Source organism: Parus major, chromosome Z (assembly GCF_001522545.3).
Source record: "Parus major isolate Abel chromosome Z, Parus_major1.1, whole genome shotgun sequence".
Classification (NCBI taxonomy): domain Eukaryota; kingdom Metazoa; phylum Chordata; class Aves; order Passeriformes; family Paridae; genus Parus; species Parus major.
This window is the reverse complement of record NC_031799.1, coordinates 42409354-42430250: the sequence shown is the minus strand read 5'-3', so window position 1 is coordinate 42430250 and position 20897 is coordinate 42409354. Positions and strand designations below refer to the sequence as shown.

General features: G+C 37.2%; 1 protein-coding gene across 1 annotated transcript in view; it reads left to right on the top strand.

Annotated features, from left to right (window-relative positions):
* Positions 1 to 20897, top strand: part of ADAMTS19 (ADAM metallopeptidase with thrombospondin type 1 motif 19) — a 137902-nt gene that overhangs the window by 609 nt on the left and 116396 nt on the right. The window contains exon 2 of the mRNA XM_015615418.3: positions 538 to 1148. Within this exon, the coding sequence (XP_015470904.1) occupies positions 538 to 1148 (611 nt within the window). The remainder of the gene's footprint in view (positions 1 to 537; positions 1149 to 20897) is intronic.

Here is a 20897-nt window from a genome sequence, read left to right as displayed (position 1 = left end):
TGCAGCCATGGTGTGTGTCTGTATGTGTGTGTACGTTTGGCCAAACTTTGGGAGGCATAATTGGTCTAGCACAGCATTCTGAGAAGGTTGCAATTTTAAAATTTTTTTAGGTTTTTCAGCAATTTTTTTTTTTTTTTTTTTTTTTTTTTTTTAATATGAAAAGTTGTTACTTTGTCTAAATTATGAAGGGTTTATGCAACTTCCCTTGCTTGGAGCTGGTGATCAAAAGGAAGAACATCTCCAGCTACTGGTACGAGCACGACTTCTGCCAGTTTGGAGTACAGTTTCTTAGTGTTATGCAGGACCTTGGTGTGTTCCAGACACATCAACAAGCACAGACCCATCTAGCAGCTGGCCTCCCTATTGTGTGTAAGGACAAGATGAAAGGGACAGATGAACCCCACAGTATTTTTTGTGGCATGCTTGTTGGTCTAGGACTAAGGACCGTCTTGTGTTGGGTAAAGGGTAGGTTTTTGGCATGCACTGGATGCCTCTCAGTGCTCCACTCATTTAAAGCATCTGCCGGATTTCCCGCAGGTCTCCATGCTTCAGAAGAAACTGAAGAATGGGAGATCGTCTTCCCCGCCCTATGGAGCCCGGGCCAGCAGGAGCCGACAGGTGGCAGTGGTGGTGGTGGGGGTTGCAGCGTCGACCCCAGTAGTGGGAACCGAAGCAGCACTTTCAGTGCCCCAGTCACACCTAGCCCAGTGGCTGGCAGTTCCCGAGAGGTGCGCTCAGTCTCCTCCTCGGTGGATGGCCAGGCACAGGCTGTAGGGGAGGCAGCAGAGGAAGAGGACACTGAGGATGAGTATGAGTCTCAGGAGTTTTACCACTGGTCCCCCTTACCCCAGGGGTCTGGTGCTGCCTCTCAGTTGCCAACACCACCGTCCCCCCCACCACCACCTCCAGCAGAGGATGCAGATGAAGTGCTGTTGAGGATCCCAGCTTTTGCTCGGGAACTCTACCTGCTGCTCAAGAGGGACAGCCGCTTCCTGGCTCCTGGCTTTGCTGTGGAAGAGCGGCTCGGGGGTGAGGGCAAAAGTCCACCCAGGGCCGCACAGTCGCAACCTGAGAGAGCTTGTTACTACAGTGGTGCTGTCCTCCGCTACCCGGGCTCCTTCGCCTCCTTCAGTACCTGTGGTGGACTGGTAAGATGACCTTGCATGCACCTGGGCTAGCACCTAGCTCTCCATCCAAGTCCCTGCTTCACTTATTGCTTTTCATTCCCATTCCTTTCCTAAGGTCTTCTTTCTTTCATAGCATCTTGTGTTCGACCTCTGTACATAACCTTGTTTTTTATCTATTTTCCTATTCATACTCTTCTCATAACATTTCTCAAATCCTAATTCTGCCTTTAGCCTGAACAATAGTGATTTTATTTATCGCATTTCCAGATACATACATCTCTGGTTGTGGATTTCCATCTTCTCATACCATCCTTTCTTAAACTTTTCTCATCTCCATCTGTAATTTTATCTTGCCTCCAATGAATTCTGTAATTAGATACCTCCATGCTCCCTCTCCTTTCTTTTCCCTGTCTCATCATCTCTCCTTCAGTCCACCTGTAATCCATTTGTTCTTCATTCTCATCCTGTATTCTAAAGTTATTTCCATTATTTGTATTATCTTCCTTCTACATCTCAGTTTTCACTGTTCAGTCTTTTCTATTTCTACCAGTATTTTACCAGTGTCTCATTTCTCCTTTTCATTATTTCTTTGCTTTCATCTCTTTGGCCTTTTTTCTCTACCTCACAGCTTTCCACATGTGGTACCTATTGTTATTTGAATTTGGGGCTTCTTTCCTTTTAACTCCTCCATAGAAGAATGCAATGAGCATGTTCTCAGCAGAAATCTTAGTACAGTCAGACCTTTTCAATTGTTACTACTTCTGTGGTAGACTTCTGTTGTTTAAAACAAGCTCCCCCTGCTATTATTTGTGTTGCAAATCACTCATGATTTTTGCCAGATAAAGAGCAGAATTTGATACACTGACAGGAGCAGTGATGATCCAAGGAGCTGCAATCCTAAGATACTTGCAGGTGGATGGAAAGTGTAGAAAGAAAAAAAGTTTACCTGTGATGGTATAGAGTGCTGGCAGGATCTATAAAAACCCTAATTATTGCTGCTATTATTCTCATTTGGGGTCTTTCTATAGCATCATAAATGCACATGCTTGCAGCACTTTACAGAATTAAAATACACAGCGTAATGGTGCTAGAGAGGGTTAACAGCCTCCATGATCCTGACATTTGGGTGTAAATCACCATAACCACATGATAGATATTTTCTTGTATTTCTGAATTTGAACATCTAACTTGTTCCATTGTTGGTTCTTGAAGATATGCCTATTTATTTGTATGGCCATGAAGTGAAACCAGGTAAAACGTGGAAATTTTGACTGCTTATTCATTTGCCTATTTGAACTTATTTGAAAATCAGCACAGACTGAAAATGGTGGATTGACACCAAATAAAATATTTGCCTGCACTCCTGCAAAGTGAAAATGCCAAGTTTCACACAGCTCTAAGTGGCTGGCATCTAAGTATTGATAGTTTGTCATATTTTCCGAAGCATGGTAGTAGAATTGTGGAGAAAGATATTGAAAGTCAATTGATGGTGGTTTGAACACAATTGGGTAGAAGAGTTTTGTGCTCAGGAAAAGCATTTGACTTCTGCACTTCTTCTTAATTTGAGGGTTTTACTTCCTTCTACATTATGTTTGGGTAAAATTAGGTTAGAAAATATTTTTAAAGAAATTGGTGGAAATAATGATCACCTTTTTATTATGTCTACTCAAAAGCCATCCACATACTTCATTGCATGTCTGTAACACCTTTGATTTATTATATAAATTGAAATTCACTTTTTGGATAGATCCCAGTTTCATAAGAACCCCATTAGCAATTTTTGGTTCTGTTAGACTTTACTAGGAAGACCTCCTTACTCCAAAGCCTTTGGCCATCTAACCATGCATGTGCTGAGATCATGTTCCCCTTCTAGAAAACTGCAGCTGAAACATAAAGTATTCTGTGTATCTCTAATCAAACTGGCAACTGATGTTGTCATGATCCTCAACTGCACTGTCTTGTTTGTGGTGAAATAGTTAAGCAGCTGTTCTTCTTGAGAGTGTTGCTGTGTTAGGCATAGTTAAAAAAAATGGCACAGTGCTATTATGTCAAAGTTGTCATAACAAATCCTAAACTATTTTTCATGCTTTATTCAGTCATTGCTCATATTATGTAAGTTGCTGAGTTTCCAAGAGTATTGAAAAAAAAAAATCCTAACATGCATTGGATATTCCATCCTGTTTCATCTAGGCCTGAGCCTGCAAATAGAGCCAAGCCATATTTCAAACTACATTCTCTTTTTTAATATGTAAACTAACATTGAAACTTGTCCCCACAAACATTTTATGGTAGTTGCCGGAATTAGAATTTATTTTTTCATTTTAAATATAAAGAAATTTCAGAGAAAATATAAATGTCTTAGATATACTCTCATTTCCAAGCTTTGCAGACATTGGGTTAGGTTTAGTAAGCTGCATACGCTTTGGAAAGTCAAATGTGGGCCAACATGCAGATTAGATTACACCATTCATTATATGCTCTTCAGAAATAGCCTTTTAGTGAGTCTTTTTACTGACCACGGAAATAAGGTGTAGTCTGACAGATAGCAGTGATTATGCCACGCAGGAGAAAGAGTGACAGAGTGTAGTTTGGCCATCATCTGCAGGGAAAGGTTATACCTGGCAGTGTGGTATGGCTGTTGCTGTGGGACTAGTTTTGTCAAAAGGTACTGCATCTTCAATAAATTAAAGAGAGGCCTTAAGTGAAATTGTTGAACCATCCTCATAGGATGCTGGTATTGGTTTCAGTTTCTCAAAGCACACAGAGACCTCATGTGCCAGTGATATTCAGGAAACAGGGAAAAAAAAAAGAAGTCTGTGTAGTTATCAAGTTCTGTACACTGAAAGAACAATTGCTGAAGATGTTAGGGATCTTATCCCTCTGAAGCTGAAATTTAGATTTTGAATATTTCACTGGTTGCAGTTGCGTAAAGCATCTAACATACAGGACAATGTTAAAGCTTCCCCATATCATTTCACAGGTCTTGAGAGCTTCAGTAGTATGTTTTTTCCTCAAGGTGCTTATCAAGAACCAGTATGGAGGGGTAATAATAAAGGGGCTCCTAACATATCATGCCAAAATACAAGTGAGAAATGAAAGCTGTACTGCTAGAAAATTATTAACCAAATTCTGACTGCAAGCATTCAGAAGTGTCTTCATTCAGCCACTTAATCTTGACAAATGAAATATAATTCAATGATTATATTCTAATGTATCTAAAGATTGAAGATATGCATGGACTATCTAGCAACTTCATCGTGGTGACCTTGGTGCAGTCTCATAGCTCACATGATCAGTGATGACAGTCCTCTCCAAATCCTTGGTGAAAACACTTGTGGATGCTTACATCTCTTTGGATCTCAGTGGGATTTACTCTGAGTACGTTTTGGGATTCTGCACTGGTGCTCTGGGAGGATGAATGAGGAGAGGTTTCCAAGGATTCTCCCATCTGTATGCTGACTCCCTACTTCTTGTTCATGGTTAGCCAAATACCAGGATGTAAACAGTCCTGCTGATGCCAGTGAGATTGTTCATCGGAAAGTGATGAATTGCAGAGCTGGGCCATTAATTATTTAAACGATTGTTTCTTCTGTTTGCTTGTGTTCCCACATAATATTTGAAATAAGAAAGAAATCATGTCAAAAGTTATTGAACAGTTTTATTTGTGGCTGGTAATATATATATATATATATATTTTACTATATATATATACACATGGTAATTTTTTATAGAATGCTGTAGGAGAAATTTACTGTGGACTTAGAATGAAGAAATAGGACTGCTGGTTCTTTATCTACTGCTAGAATGAAAGTTGAAGTAGTCTCACTGCTTTTTCCACACTGTGCTGTAAACATAGCAAATATGTGCTTTATCCCCTACTCATTTCATTTCAAAAAGAGAGGTGTTACTACAATTATTTCTTAGTAATGAATTCCTTAGGTAGTACTCTGTGGCTGTGTACTGACAGGCAGGGATTGCCTCAATGTTTCTTCTTTTGACTGAAGCAATCTGCAATAAATACAGAGCAGCTATTTTTGTTTAGGCTGACAAAGTATCTGAATGGCTTTTTATTTCTAAAGCAATGGAGTATGTTTAGACTTTCAGGAAGTGCAAACAGGAGCAAATGCATACGGAGAGAACAGACAGAATAATGCAGCTGCTTGCTGCTATGCTGTTCATCTCAGCTTCTTGCAGGTTGTCTAACAGAACATCTCTGGAGCTCTACCTAAGAAGACAACATTGACATTTGCATTACTTTTCTGGAGAGAAGTTTTAAAATTCATCTGATTTTCACTGGATCTTAAGAAAGTGAATCTAGAAATAGCATATTTATAGTTCTGATGAATCTATGTAAAAAATATTATTTGCAATTATAAATAATGTGCATTTTCACAGTGGCTTGAATTGGAACAAGTCTTAGCATATCTCCAGTCCAGGGAAGAGCTCTCTCTGTGGAAGCATGCGGTGCTTTTATTAGGCCTCATTGCCAGTAACAAGCAGATATTTAAATGTCTGATCAATAGTTTATAGACCAGTACTTCACCTAAATAGCACTATCCAGAGCAATGCTGCCAGCATCAGCAAAAGAATGGATGACAGTTGTTTTGTGCCATGCAGAAATGTGCCAAGTATCATTGGAGATCAACATTTCAGTGAGTATTTCTGATTGTAATGTCCTACTTTTACAATAAGACTAGTAAATAAGGATGTGAAAAACGTATGTGCCTTTACTGGCTCATGGAAATGTTGTATAACACTTCAGTAAAATTTAAAAAAAACCCTGAAGCAACTCCACAGGAAATGTATGGCTTTTTTTTTACTTCTGACACAAAGTTTGTGAAGATTAGTTTTGAAGATTATTGTTATTAACTACTAGTAATTGAATGACACATGATCAATTAAAAATATTTTAGGTTTCTTAAGTTATTCTAATTTCCCATGTCCCTTACATTCAGGACACTAGAACTTCTAGAACACTGGAATTATTATTTGGTACCCCTCCACTGAAGACCTATCTTGGTAGCTTGTGTGAGAGCAAGCACAATAAAATTGGAATGAGCAATAGTAGTAAAATCCATTGAGAAGTTTATATCTTCCTAGAACTCTGCACACAATCACTTGTGTGGGTAGGATTCAGCCTAAGAAAAGGCAGAATCTGTGTTTTGACATCTTCCTTCCTACATGGGGTTTTTCACCGCAGTGTTCCAACATTTTTATGTGGGAAAATCCCAGTGAATATAGTTTTTAGTTACACTTCCTTGTGATTCCTGCAATGAGAGTAGTGCCTGATATGGCAAGTATACTTGAATTTTTGGGCAACTCAGACAGTTTTGTAGAGCTGTACTGAACTTCTTCCTTTTGGTTGCACAGCTTTCAGTGTGCAACCAAAATACTAACCTGCTGGAACTCATTTCCTGGCATAGGCTCTGATAGATTGAGGGTAAATAGGCTGTTTGCATGTGGTGTGAGTAATGAGTCTCTTTGCTGTGCAGTGAACATGCAAGCTAAAATCTTGCTTTTGTGAGTATCCCTGCTTTTGTCAGCTTCTGGGAGCAGGTGGTCAGAACAACTCATACATTTGGGCTTCATATATCACCCTGGGAGGCTGTACTATTACAGTCTATCAGGCTTAAATGCAACTACCCCATTACACATCCTGAATCATACAGACCCAACATGCAAGCTGAAATGGGTTAAATACCCAGCCTTTTGTCAACCAAATATAGTGCCCCTTCCTCCCCACCTCAGTGACCCTTGTAGTTACACATCCATATTGAGTAACTTCCACACCAGATGTTTCCAAAAGAAATTTGAGACAATTACAGCTTCTTTTATGCTGGTGGTAAGCATTAGAAAACAGAGATCACCTACAATTTTTCATAAAAAGGTAAAGAAAAGAGAATGCTAACAGTCTTTATGGTCTGTATGATACATACATGCTAAAGCTTGATATTGCAGAAGGAGGATTATAAAATTGATAAGGATTATCCTTACAGGCTGCCAGGATAAAATTATGTACACACTCTTTTCTATTCACCCTCCTTCCTGGGATCCTTAAATGAAGGGAGAATACATAGAAGGAGTCTGCCAACTGTTTCATTATGAGTTTGTTAGAGAAAGGAAACTTTATGGAAAGGGACAGAAATAGAAGTGAGAATGAGGGTACTCTATGAGTATCCCATACTGAGAATTCCCAGGTTCGACAAGATTTGCTTTGTTGACTTTAAAGTGTGCTTTATTTGTGTTTTAAACATGTTTAAATGGGCAATATAAAATTTGTAATCAGTATAAATTGGTGGGCGAGGTAGGGCATGAGTGGAAATGTTAGAACTGAAAGCAGCTTTGCTCTGTTATAAAAGTGTTTTGAGACTTTTTTCCTTGGGGGGAAAAAAACCCCAAACCCAACCAAAAAACAAATGTCCCTGGGAAAATAAAGCATTGGACAAAAAATTAGTGCTATCTCCTCATAAGAATCACTGAGATGTGGTAGTGCTCCTTGATGAACAAGTCTGCATTGAAACACACCTAGGTTGTTCCTCCTTCATTTACATGAAAACAGAAGGTGGGAAGGAGGAGGGAAGCCGGTCCTGTAGGAAGTCTGGTTTCCAACAGGACAAAACAAGTTGTTTACGTGAAGTTACTGTGGCATGCTTAGGCAGAGGCGCATCTGCCACATTTTTGCCTCCAGCGAAAGCTTAGCTGCTGTGTTTGTATTCTCTCTGTTATATTTTAATCTCTTTATTAAAATATCACGTTGGCAATCTAATGAAGCACACAGTAGAGAAACCCAAGAAAATTAAAATGGAGGAAGTGACTGTGGCCAGCTGAAATAACTAGCATATATGTACAAGCAAAACACTAGTAATGCTAGTAACAAACTTGCTGAACAGGGAGCTAATTACAAACAGAACTATTAAATCTAGGTTGTGGGGTGGGATTTGTTTTGTTTTCTTTCTTTTTAATAAAGAAAAGGAGTACTGGAGATGGCATCCCTTTAAAAGTTTTATTACTGTCATTAAGTGCCATAAACCAACAAAGATCTGCTTAATGATAAAGGAATAAACCCTCTTTGTTTCTGTTTTCCCTCCTGGGTTCTGGTGCTGCAGTCTGTTGCTATCCTTCTTTATCTTTCTGGATGAAACATTTTTTGGTTAGATTTTTGTTTTGTGTATCTGAGAACTCTTCCTAATTCATAAGAAGGATAAGTCTTCTAAACATAGGAACAGTATCGTTAATATAAAACTGAAAGGTTTAGAAAATCAGGTTTGACTTATGCCAAGACTACCTTTGAACTGTAATGATCTCTGTTTCCTTTAATATTAAACACTGTTGCATAGTATGTGAGATTTCGGGACACCATGCCTCAGACCATATGGTAATGATTCCTTTCTTCTAAGAGCTATCCTACACTCATGCAGGTGCTGTACCCTGAGACAAGTTTGATTTGTGATTCCAATCCTGCTTGTAATCACCTGCTTTCTTCCTAAAGTGCTTGGTTTCAGTAGAAATACTTCCTTTGAAACATATTTCTGAGTGATAATTAGAAATGAGAAATACACTATCTCTAGAGTGGCTTTATTTAAAAAAAAAAAAAGATTGCTTGCATCACTTGTGATCCTTGCCTATTGTAATTAACATACAGAAATATCAAGGATATTTTTCAAGATAGAGAAGTGAGATGGTAAATCATAAAATCTGTGTAAATCCATTAATTAAATTAGTAAATTCGTGGCAGTTTTGGTCTTTAAAAAACATTTAGTAGCTTTCAAAAGAAAAGGCAGAGCACTGAGTGTCTTCCAGCTACTACTGCTAACATTAGTGAAACCAACATTTTCTTCAGAACATGTATCCCTGGCTCCTATACCGCATGTATCTGCCAATTGTTTCTTCACTAGCAAATGAACCAGGATTTTTAAAAGAACCAAATGTTCTCCATGTTGCAACCCTTGTAATATTATGTTAAAAGGACTGTTCTTTGTCTTTCTTTGTAAAATGTTTTCTTGCAGGAGTGGAGATTATTTTGGTTGCTAATGATGGATTGTGACAGGGGAAAGATGACCAGCATCCATGATCTCCATGCTAAATAAGATGAAAATAGGAGGAGCTGGGAAATATGGGGGGAAAAACAAGAGAAAGCATTAGGTGTGTGAGCTGGGGGATTGATGGAAGATGGGCATATTCAAGGGGGAGTCTGTGAAAACCAATGGTCATGTAGAAGTAGTATTCGAATTGTGAACATACATGCCTCTTTGCTATGTGATGAGGAGAGCTACCTCAATAGAAAGAAGTGAGACAAAGCAGTTTGGATTTGTGGCAGAGATGTTTGCAGAAGTTTTTCTGTGGGTTATGTGTGTCTTTCCTTGGTTTATTCAGATCTCCCAGGTGATTTCGGGATACAGCGGGAGGGCTGGTTGGTTTCTCCTTGCAGAATCAACAGTGTGGTGGAAATAGTGTGAAGTACACTGAGCATGTGCATGAGCATCTGTGTTATATTGCAGATCCAGACGGTAGTTGGTCAAATTTTTATAAACCAACAGCCCAAAACATCTATATTAGTTTTAAGATCAGATGTGCATCTGCAGTGCATTATTCAGTTAAACTTTTGTTGTTAACATGTCATTGCCTGGACAATCTGGTCTTCTTGTTTATTTTTATTGCTTCTCGTATGCCATCATAAATAAGCAATAAGTATTATTTGGTAGTAAAAGAATGAAGAATATTTCTAGTGTTAATTTTAGAACAGTTGATTTAGAATGAGAAATCAATCTCCTCACATTAGCTGCTAATAATACATACATCTGCACGTAAGTGAATAGAAATAAAATTTTTTTGGAAGCCTGTGCTGTTGAATGTTTTTCTTGGGTCTACCAGTACTTCACTCAGAATTATTTTCTGAATGAGTTTTGCATCCAAAAATGTAGAAATGTGCCCAAAACTGACTTGTGAAGTGATTTAGTTTCTGTGTGATTATCTTCCAACAATTGCATATGCTTGTTTTATGATCTCAGCTGTGCTACCTTAAGTTCTCATTAGATGTCAGAAGTTTAACTGGGTCAAGTCAGGGCAAGCTTATTTAGATAGCAGCAAGTTAAGGAAAATACAGATATTTCTTCCTGTGATTTCATTCATCTGGGGACAACTTTTTATGCTTCACTCCAAAGTAAATGTCCTTTTATGTCCCTCTGGGATTCAGGGGATGCTGGGTGGTAGAAGTGCCCAGGTGATAGCTACAGCCATTGCAGTAATACCATCTTTTATATTTTATTTTATATGAAACACATTAAACTGTGCTTCAGATGTGCTTAAAATTTGGAGTACTCTTTTTTTTTTCTTTTTCTTTTTCTTCTTTTTTCTTTTTTTTTTTGGCTTGTTGGATTTTTGTTGTTTTTGGTTGGTTGGGTAGTTGGTTGGATTTATTTGTTTTTGTCTGATTAGCCTGGAAATTGGATTATAACCTTGAAAACTCAGATGTAACTGTGCTTCAAGGTATGTATGAAGTACGCTGGAAGTGAGAGACAGGAGATAAAAGGGAAATCATAAAGGAAGCATATTCTCCTTATATTTATGTTCTTACTCAATTTTCTTTTGAAAAATACTCTTAAACATGAAGCTGTCTGTATGTGTTTCTGTTGCAAGCTTTGTGTGAAACTCTTCTAATTTGCACAACTTTTGAAACTTTCTGAGAATTGACAATCTTGTAAGTTAGGAGACAGGAAATTGCGTAAGTGATTTTGTGTCTAAATAAGAGACTGCCAGTCTTTTTTGTTTATTTGTGACATCGGTGGACCTCACCTCAAATATTTATTTAGAAACACATGAGGGTAGTGAGTGAGTTTTAAGTGGAAGAGGGTTTATAGAGTAAAATGGATGCAATTAGGCATATAAAAAGCTTAGTTTTCCAGCTTCTGGCTGATAGTTATAGCATGTTTCCCTTTTTCTGTCTGATTAGCTGTTTTTTCTGTAGTAACCTGTCTAAGGAGGCATAATAATAACAACACATTTCTTGGATGTCTCTTTAGGTTTTTTTTGGTTTTTTTTGCTTCCCATATGAAATCATTTGCATTGGAAATGATGGGAGGAAATAATTCCTTTCCTTTTTGCTTTATGTTGGGTAATAAATCCTTTGCTTATTTCATATAACTGACTTTGTTTAAAAGTGGCCAGTCAAACTGATGGTACTTTGTTCAAGATGCTAATGTCAAAGCTCCATTCTGATCATAATTTGTGTTCTTATGCACATAAAATCAAGCTGTCTAACTTAAAAGGAAGAAAAACATGATCCAAATTTATATTTCTTCTTTTGGTTTCAATAATAATTCTTGAAAAATAATCTGCTACTGTACCTTCTTTCCTAAGGATAGCAGAGCTTTAGATTCTTTGTGCATGAAAAGGTAAATTGATATTTTTTCCCCCCAAAAAGGGAAAAAGGGTTTAGGTTTAGAAGTTAAAAGCAAAAAAACTGCATAGTTTAGAAAAAAAATCAGTTAGGAGTCATAGAAGAATATGACTTTTATATATTTTCAACTTTTTAAAACAATGTTGTGGGAGTCTTGCTTATTTCTCTTAAAGCTGTCTGGTTTGGATTAATGTAATTCTAGATAGAGATATAAAAACCCTAAGCATAACTTTATTTTATAGAAGGACTAACTTTATTTGTTGAATTGTAGTTCTATACCTATAAATATATTTTATTTTCCTTTCTTGAATTACTGCTTTCCACAGTTAGTAATTTTGGCAAATTGCAGATTTGAGTGAAACTGAGTTTCATGGAGTGTTGCCTTGAATTAAATAATGTTTAATAGTAGGAATAATAGAAGCAGTTCAGCCTCTCTGTCAGAAAAAAAACAAAACAAGATAATGGAGTCGTGGATAGATATTTCAGTAAGGATTAGCAGAGATTAAATTTCTCTATGGACAATCATGGTGCATTTTGGAACTGTGCCATATCCTTCTGTGGCTACCATGAAAGCACATGAATTTGAATGATGATAACTCATTGGTAGGCACTATTTAAGTGTCTTGCAAGGATGAATCAATTTAAACTTGGATCTTTGTATTGGTCTTCTTGGTACTAGTCTAGGTGTTTTGTCTAATGCAGATTACAGTTGTTATTTCCTGTTTAACCTCCTGCATGCAACTAGGTGTAGAATGCTTAGTGCTCATCCATAAAATACCATTTCATATTTTGATGGGATAAAATCCAGGCTTGCTCTAAAGAAATGGATTTAATAGCTGCTTCATTAGCTAAAGGTACAGCTCTCTGATTCATACTCCAAGAGAGTGGTTTTCAGTCTTACCACAAGAATTGCTGAAGTTACTCCTATTACACCAAAATGTTCTAAAGGAACATCTTTATGAGCACTGAGTCTTTAATTGCAAGGATTTTTTCCTTAGGTGATATGTTTTCATAAGTGTTGCTTTTTTCTATAACTAGTCATGTTTAGCTCCACAAACAGTCTTTCTTGGACAGTATTAATAACTACTCAAATATTGCTGTGAAATAAGTAATCTGAAATATCACTAAACCAGCTCATTGTAAAGAATTTTTAACTTAAGTTTTATGGAATAAAGTTTTTTAAATCCTGGCTCACTATATAGAAGCTCTTGTATTTATTCTGGAAAGGAGTTATGGCTGGGTTTGTGAGTTTTATTTTTTTTAACAGTAAGTCAGTGGTTGTGTTCCATTTTATATAGCATGTACTTGATGAATAAAAGCAAATGGTTGTTAACATCATACCTTACTTAGTTAGGACAACATGATAGACAAAATTTACACGTTAGGTGACTATTTTGTAAATGGATTTTTATTTCAGTTCTTCTTTGAATTCTGCAAGTAAAGGCTGTGTCAGGCTTGCTCAAATATAATTGTACTTTGCTTTTCATTTTGATTGTAGTTTATTTTATTGGCCTATATTAGTCATCTGTGGTTGCTTGAACATACTGCCCCAGCATATTTCTTGAAGGAAAATAAAGTAAGGCTTTTCAGAACATTTCAGGCAAGAGACAGGAAGCATTTTTATTCATTTGTCAGTTGTTATATGCACCAGCAATGGAGTTGCAGTCATGCAACCACCTAAAATGTATATTTAATACAGGATTGTACAGGGGGCAAAATGAAGACCTTTGTCCATAGTATGCAAGCATTTGATACTTTTTAGTTTTTTGCTTATGTTTAGCAGCCTTGGTAGTTGGTTAATGCTTCCTTTTGTAATGGTGGTTAGTTTTTTTTTATTCATGTGGAAGCTGTGCTGGAACCACAGTCAGCTCTGATCATTGTGTTTTTAATGAACCAAACTGAAGACATGGCCCTTTTATTAATTCCAGCTTCTTGGAACATATGCCTACATGAAAATGAGAACTTAGAAAAATGAAAAACTAATTCTGTAGCTCTCATAAGGACAGATCAAAAAAATGAAACCTGAAAACCAAGATGCTGTGAGACGACTGAAAGAACTTTCTTTTTTTTAAAAAAAGCTTATATCTGTAGATGATCATTTAGAGCTGTAAAGGAAATCTTCTCTGTTCTTTTAATATAATTGTAATTATTATAGTGATTTTTTAATGCAAGGGAAGCGGAATAAGTTAGGTAGACAATTTTTTATTTTTATGCAGACATTGCCTTCTAGTTGTCTTCTCCTTAGTGGCTCTAACTCCATGCATTCTTTATTACTTTAAAAAGAAATAATTTTGTAACTTAAGACTATAGGCAATGGATTTTGCGACATAGCATAAATTCAGAATCTTAATTATGTAAAATAACTTTATATTTACTATCAAAACACTACCATTGATCTAAATCAGTATGAAATCAGATCTAAATCTTAGTGTTTAGACAGCTAGGATGGAATACCGTATCTTGTCTCTATTCTTTATTAAGCATATATTTCCCAGAACTGACAGAGAGTCGTCATTGTGGCCAGAACAACACCCTCATTTGTCTTCCCTTTTAACATTCTGTAATTGAGAAAGTCTCTTCTCATCTGACTGTAGGCGTAGAAAAAAGCTGGAGAGGGATTTTTCGCAAGGTCTTGGAGTGACAGGGTAAGGGAAATGCCTTAAAAACTGAATAAAAGCTTAGATCAGAAATTAGGACTAAATTCTTTACTCATAAAGTGGTGAGGTGCTGAAACAGACTGCCCAGGGAAGCTGTGGATGCCCCATATGCAAGGGGTATACACAGTGCAAGGTGTCGCTGCCCATGACAGGAGGGTTGGAATGAGATGATCTTTTGATCTTTAACGTCCTTCCCAACCCAAATCATTCTATGATTTTAATTATTCATCTTATGTTACTGACCTGAACAGTCAGCCTTTAAGGCTTTCTAGCCCTTCCATGGAGCTTCTGTTTCTTCTGTAATAGAAGCCAAAAGTACATGAGAGAGAGGAATAATTCCAAGTTCTGGTTAGTGTTATAGATCAGTTCAACCTTCTAAGGTAAAGGATAGAAGCTACTGTGTGAAGAAAGAAATGATGAGAAAGAGACCATAAACTTATAACATGATGGATTGACACATTACATATTGCTGTCTTTTGTGACACAGTCATAGTTGCCATAAAATCTGCATTGTTTTAGGCATCTAAGGATGAAAGTATTGTATTTTTTTCTTAAGGATTACAGAGTGTGCCTTGTGTGCAATTGTGGATATTCTGAACATTAAATAGCTACAGTGCTGATGAGGAGGTTGGATTTGCCAATAGCTGTCTTCTTTCTTAATAATATTAGTTAATCATTGCGTAGTTGCCTGTGGGAAATCAATGACATTGTTTTTCAATTTAAGTTAGTTTAAAAATCAAGGGTATTTTTAGTGTGTCATTAATACTATGTGTCTTGAAAACAGGTTTTTAATTGACATATATTGAGTTTCATTTCAATGATAACCTTGTAGCAGTTGGATCTGAAATGCGAATTTGGTTTTAAAATTTTAAAAATTAAGTTATCTGTGCTGGAAGTCATAGGCTTTCTGTACCTGATAAACTTCCAGAATGCTGCACAAAGAAAATAAATAAGATCATGCATGTGCTAAGTCTGCACTTCTTAGTTTGTAGTTCCTAAGTGCAAATCTTCAGGTATTAATAATTTTAAATTTATGATTTTAAAGATATAATTGTGGAATGCATTTCTTGAGTGAACATGAAACCGTTTAGGTGAAGGAAAGTGGAAGTTCATGTACTACAAACACAAATTTCCAGACTATCTCTGTATTCTGTAGTCTGTCTCCCCTTTCTTTTTCCTCCTCTTTGAAAGGTTGTAGAACCTATACCCTTGATAAGATTGCTAGATGTAAAGATGTATAGCTGTTTATCTAGAATCTTGATACCTGCAACTTAGTAAAAAAATGTATTTATTTACACCCTAATTTCAGCTGTGCAACATGGTAACAGGAAAAAGGCATTTAGGGTATTTGTGCTTCTGTCAAATTGCTTTTAAATATTTTTGTATGTTACCATGCAATTGCAGTTCTTTGTTTTGTAGATGTTGCAATTGAAAAGTAGGCTTCAAGGTGTAATTTATATAAATTTTTAAAAATGTAGCCACTAGTTGTGAATGTTTCAAATTTTAAGTATTCAGTTTATATATATAATCCCCAAATTGAATGCTAGTTAAGAATACATAAGTATCTTGGCAATATTTATATTGCAAGTCAATGACAGAAAAGGATGAGAATTCAAAACTTAAAGCAAGGACAGAATAAAGGTAAATAATGGACTTGGACTAGGGTTTAGAGATCAGGACAACTGATAAAAAACTTGGTAAAACATTACAGACAAGTATGATTCTGTGATTCTATGTTGTATACCCACTGCCCTCAAGGACCACCAGGACCATTTTAGATCTTCTCGCCTTCCATCTATCCATGTAATGTGAAGTCTGTGGTAGTGCTAGGTGTGGATCTATCCCAGGGGCTGGAGGTTGGCTTGGGATTCATCCTAGATGAATTTCATGATGTTCCTTCTGATAACTTTTCATGCATACATTCTTATACATATATTACACACACACACACACACACATATATGTATATATGTATATTTTATTTTTTTTTTGATGGTGGTGAAATGAGGTCACATGAATTGGTATCTCCATGAGACCCACGTTTCTCATGTTTCTGTCATTCTGTGGCTTTAATGAGTTTAAATTCATTATGGGATTTTTGTTGGCTTTTGTTCAAATTGTTTTTGTCCATTATGGAATCAATAATGGGGTTCTTGTTGTCTTTTGCTGTTCTCTGTGCTTTTATCTGGCTCATAGATAACATTCTTTGTCTGGTCATACCTGTTCAAGTCCCAAAATTTTAAATTCTTTGGAGGTTACCGTTGCATATCATACATGCATGCACATATCATGCATAACAGTTTTGTCTTCCTGTGACACCTCGTGATAAAGTTATCTGTAGCTAGATGCAGCTGGTTTGGTTGCCATCTGTTTTTTTAGAAAAAAAGGCTATGCAACAGAAATGGTACTTTTAGCTTTATGAGTTTGTGTCTCATATTTGTTACTTTTTTGTTATAAGCATTTTAAAATAGAACTTAGAATTGCCTTGTGGAAGTAGTTTTCAATAAAGTGTTATTGAAGATACTTCAGTTACCTCAAACTGGACAAGATTAATCTTGTATCTATGGTGAGAAAGAGCAGCACACACAAATACAGTTCATGGGACACTCTGTGTAGGGTAGTAATTATTTATAAGGTTTCTATAGTTGTTCCAGAATGAGTCATCATAAGAACTATCAGGTTTCACTTAATATCAGTGTCTATTTATCGTCTTTTAGTTTTGTGAAATTTGAGTTATGGTGCCTTAGTGATTTTGAAAATTTTTATATATGCTTTAACTATTCTGTGCCTTCTCACTGCAAGATTCTAAAGGGTTTGAGATGAATTCTGTGTTTTAAAATGTTGAGGTCATTCCAGTTTTTACACAACTAATTTGACCAAAACAAACTACAGCTAAACTATAATTCAGGATAACTGTTGCCAAAATAGGAGTGTACAGTGGACTCCATTTACAATGTGCTATTGAAGCAATAAATCTGTGAAAACAGCAACATGTATTTGATTTCAGTAAACTTCTTTAAATTTGCCTTTTTTTTTTTTTAAGGAAAAACCTGTGAAAACATAAGTGATATTGTAATGAACTTGTGGGCACATTACTTAGGTGAGACAATTTTCATAACCCTATCATGTTACTTGCTTTATACCTTAGGAAAAGTAAGTAGCTCCAAAGACTGACAAATAAAACCAGGTAGAGCTAGAAAATTCAGATGCAAAAAGGTATTTTTATAAAAACTGAATGTCAGTAACCATAACCATAAATAATTTATTTGAAATAGCAAATTGTAGGAATTGTGTTACCTATAGTCATCCTATTATATTTTTGTCTGTTGTTCTGTGCTTTCCCATTTTTTAAAGAGTTCATTCTCCATGTGAGGCTGTCAGACTTTCACTGGAAGAAGTACCCTTGGTGTAACTTCCTATGATTGCTGTAAAGTTCAACTCTCACAAATATAACTTGCTGAGTGAAAGACTTCCAGTAAATTTTGCTTGGTTTTCAGTGTCTGTTCATATTAATGTGGAGAGAGGACAGTGTTTTAGATGATGAAGTATTTTCAAAGGAAGGTAAACCCCTCTGTTGCTGGAAGGGCCAGTCCTTGTGAGATGTAGTCATGAAAAAACTAGTTCAGATGCTTTATATGAGCCAAAGGTAAGATCAGTAACAATCTGTGGAGACTTGATCTTCCTGTAGTAGCACATTCTGAGCTGGGAGGCACAGAAGAATTAAACAGACAAAAGGCCAGTAGCCAGGCCAAAGGTAAGTTGCTTCTGTTTGTGACTTACTAGTTTTATACATTAATAGATTTGCTTTATAGACTAGTGAATTAGCTAACAGTGACAGGAGGAAAAAAAATTGTGTATTTGCTGATCACAGGATCATTATGAGCCATCAAAGTGAAGGACGTTAAGTGAAGCTATAGAAACTTTATTTTAATTTCACAAGTTTACAATGAAATGAAAATGTGAAATGAAATGTGGCTTGCAGTTCTGTTTGCTGATGTTCAGAGAGAGGAATTAATTTGTGGTTACAGGAATAATTACATAATCATAATATTCCAAGTCGGGAAGGACCCACAAGGATCAAGTCCAACTCTTAGGTGAGTGGCCCATTCAGGGATTGAACCCACAAACCTTGATGCTCTTAGCACCTGGCTCTAAAGAGCTGAGCTAATCTCAGAGTTATAGTAAAGCCTCTTTCATCAAGCAACAGTCAAAGGCTGGTATATTTGTCATCATACAGTAGAAACTGCAATACAGTATGATTACCTTTTATAAAACTGGGATGAGTATCAAGGGACTTTGGAAAGCTGGCCTGGAGAGCTGGCCCAGGAGGAAAACAGTGAAGACACTGGATCAGATGGATCTAAAATAATGACCATAAATCAATAAAGTTGTAATATTGAAAAGATTTCTGAATGTTAAAAGATGACATTTCAAATAAGTATAGTAAGATAATAGAGCAGCAGTTCTATTGAAACTATTTTATTTAACAGTAGCAGCAAGGAAATGTGAAAAGAAATGTTGTGTGACAAAGGATTTCTGTTATAAGAGTAAGTGTAAGAAAATCTCTATTTTACAAAACCTCAAATGCATAGGGGGCTGGACTTCATGAGTGGATGGATCTAAGACATTAAAATACAGAGGTAATTTGCACTGTATAATCTACATTGTGTCTTTATTTTTCCTATATTAAGGGACCTAAGCAGTGACAATTAAAGTTGTATAATAAAAATAATAAAATAATGCCTGCTGCATATGATGTTAAGAGAAAATTTGGTTTGAGTTCAGCTGAGTTTGTTTCAGTAGTCAAGTGAAATTTATAAGCAAAGCTATAGCTCATAAAAGACGTATAATATATTTTAAAATGTTTGATTTTCTGGCTAGAATAAGAAGAGTAAATGGCTTTTTATGACTTTGAGAGAAAGCTGAGCTTTCATTGTTCTAGGTAAGTTGCTAGAGGAATCAGCCAATTGTTCTCTGAGCTGGTCCTTCCCTCAAGACAGTGTCCTTTATTCTGAATAATGTGCATGGGCTGTGTTAGTACTGGGTGATGGAATCAATGTTGGAGAAGTCCAGATGGTAGCAAATGGTCTTTTCTGATTTTTTTAATTTTTTCATAGAATACATGGTCTTTCAGTCTTTTCATGTGTTGGGGTGTGCTTTCCTTTGTCACAGGTGTTAAGTTCAGGCTTTTGATCTTTTAAGCCACAGATTAGTCAACCAGAAAGTGGGCAAGAGATTACTGGCCAAGGGAAGAGAAAGGGGGATGGAACACTGTGGTAGTTTGGCATTTCGGAAGAAAAGTGGAAAACACCCACGAAAGTGATTTCTCTGAGAGAGGCTGCTGGGAGTTTCTTCTCTGATTGAGATCAGGCCAATAGCTGGCCAGTTCTGAGAACTGACAGCATTTTGCATCACTGAATAATAAGATCACCTTTGTGAATTCCACCTTTTAAAAACCCAAGCCCGGGAACTTCTTGTCCCTTTCTTTCTGGCCTTGAAAGGTACCAGAGCTCTGGTGCGGCTGGCCCTGCTCCCCCGTGGCCTGTGCGGCCCGGGCTCGGATCTCAGCGGCTCCCGGGCAGGGGATGGAGACTGCGGGGCCTCCCCCAGGCTGGGCCGGGCTCTGCTGTGGCCCCTCCCGGGAAACCCTCCGGGTCCCATCCCAGCGGGGGGACCAAAGCCCTTCCCAGGGGGGCCCCCAGCCCTAGGCTGGGCCAGGCCACCGCTGCTGACACTTGCCCACACCTCTCCACCCTGCCCTGGCCTGCTGAAATTCGATACCATGAATAACTGCTGTGGCTTGGGCCAGACTTAACCCCTTCACTACACAGATGAGACCTGCAGGCTAAATCTCCTCCCCAGAGAGGATTGACAAAAGTGGGAGTGATTGACATGTAAAGGACAGCATAAAACATCAAGGTCAGTAAAAGAAAGAGTCATGCCTCAGATGGAAGGAGAATGAGGAGATGCTCTAATAAACTGAAATATTCTTTTGGTAGGGCCATGGAGATGGACAATAATGTTCTGGAAAATAACTCCTTTAATCCATGAAAGAATATTGGGGGGAATGAGTACTCAAACTGCAAATCTGAGCAAAGGCATCCATTGGTGAAGCTAAGCAGATGTTGGAGTAATTGTGATCCCATGAGATACTTGAATGAAGAGGGAGAAGTGAAAGCTGATGATGACCCTTTGCCCCCAGGGAGAGAAGAAGAAAACCTCTGTTTCCAGAGATGATCACAGAGACAGATGGAGAGAACCTTTGCCCTTGAATAACTCGTCCTTAAAACAGTGCCCTTTGAGTTCATGGCCCATGGACACACCTCTGAGTAGTGTAAAAATGGGAGGGAGGTATATGATGGCAGAGTTTGTGCCTGGGCAGCTGCCATTCATAGAAATGAAAAGCCACTAGAAAACTGTTGTGGAGAACTCTCCATGGAATGACAAGAGAAAACTCCTCTCCCTACAAAGACTGATGAAAAGACTATTGTATAGTTGGTACTGCATTAACATCCCAGTTTTTTTCTGTACATGTAAAGTTGGGAAAAGAGTGGTTGGGAAGGGGAGGAAAAGGTTTCTGGAGGTTTTATTCTGTTTTCTTGTAGACCTGTTAATAAACTTTCTTTATTCCTTTTAAGCCTATTTTGTCCTTCTCCTAATCCATATCTCACAGCAAGAAATGAGTAAGTACCTTGGTGATTTTTAGCTAGTGCTAAA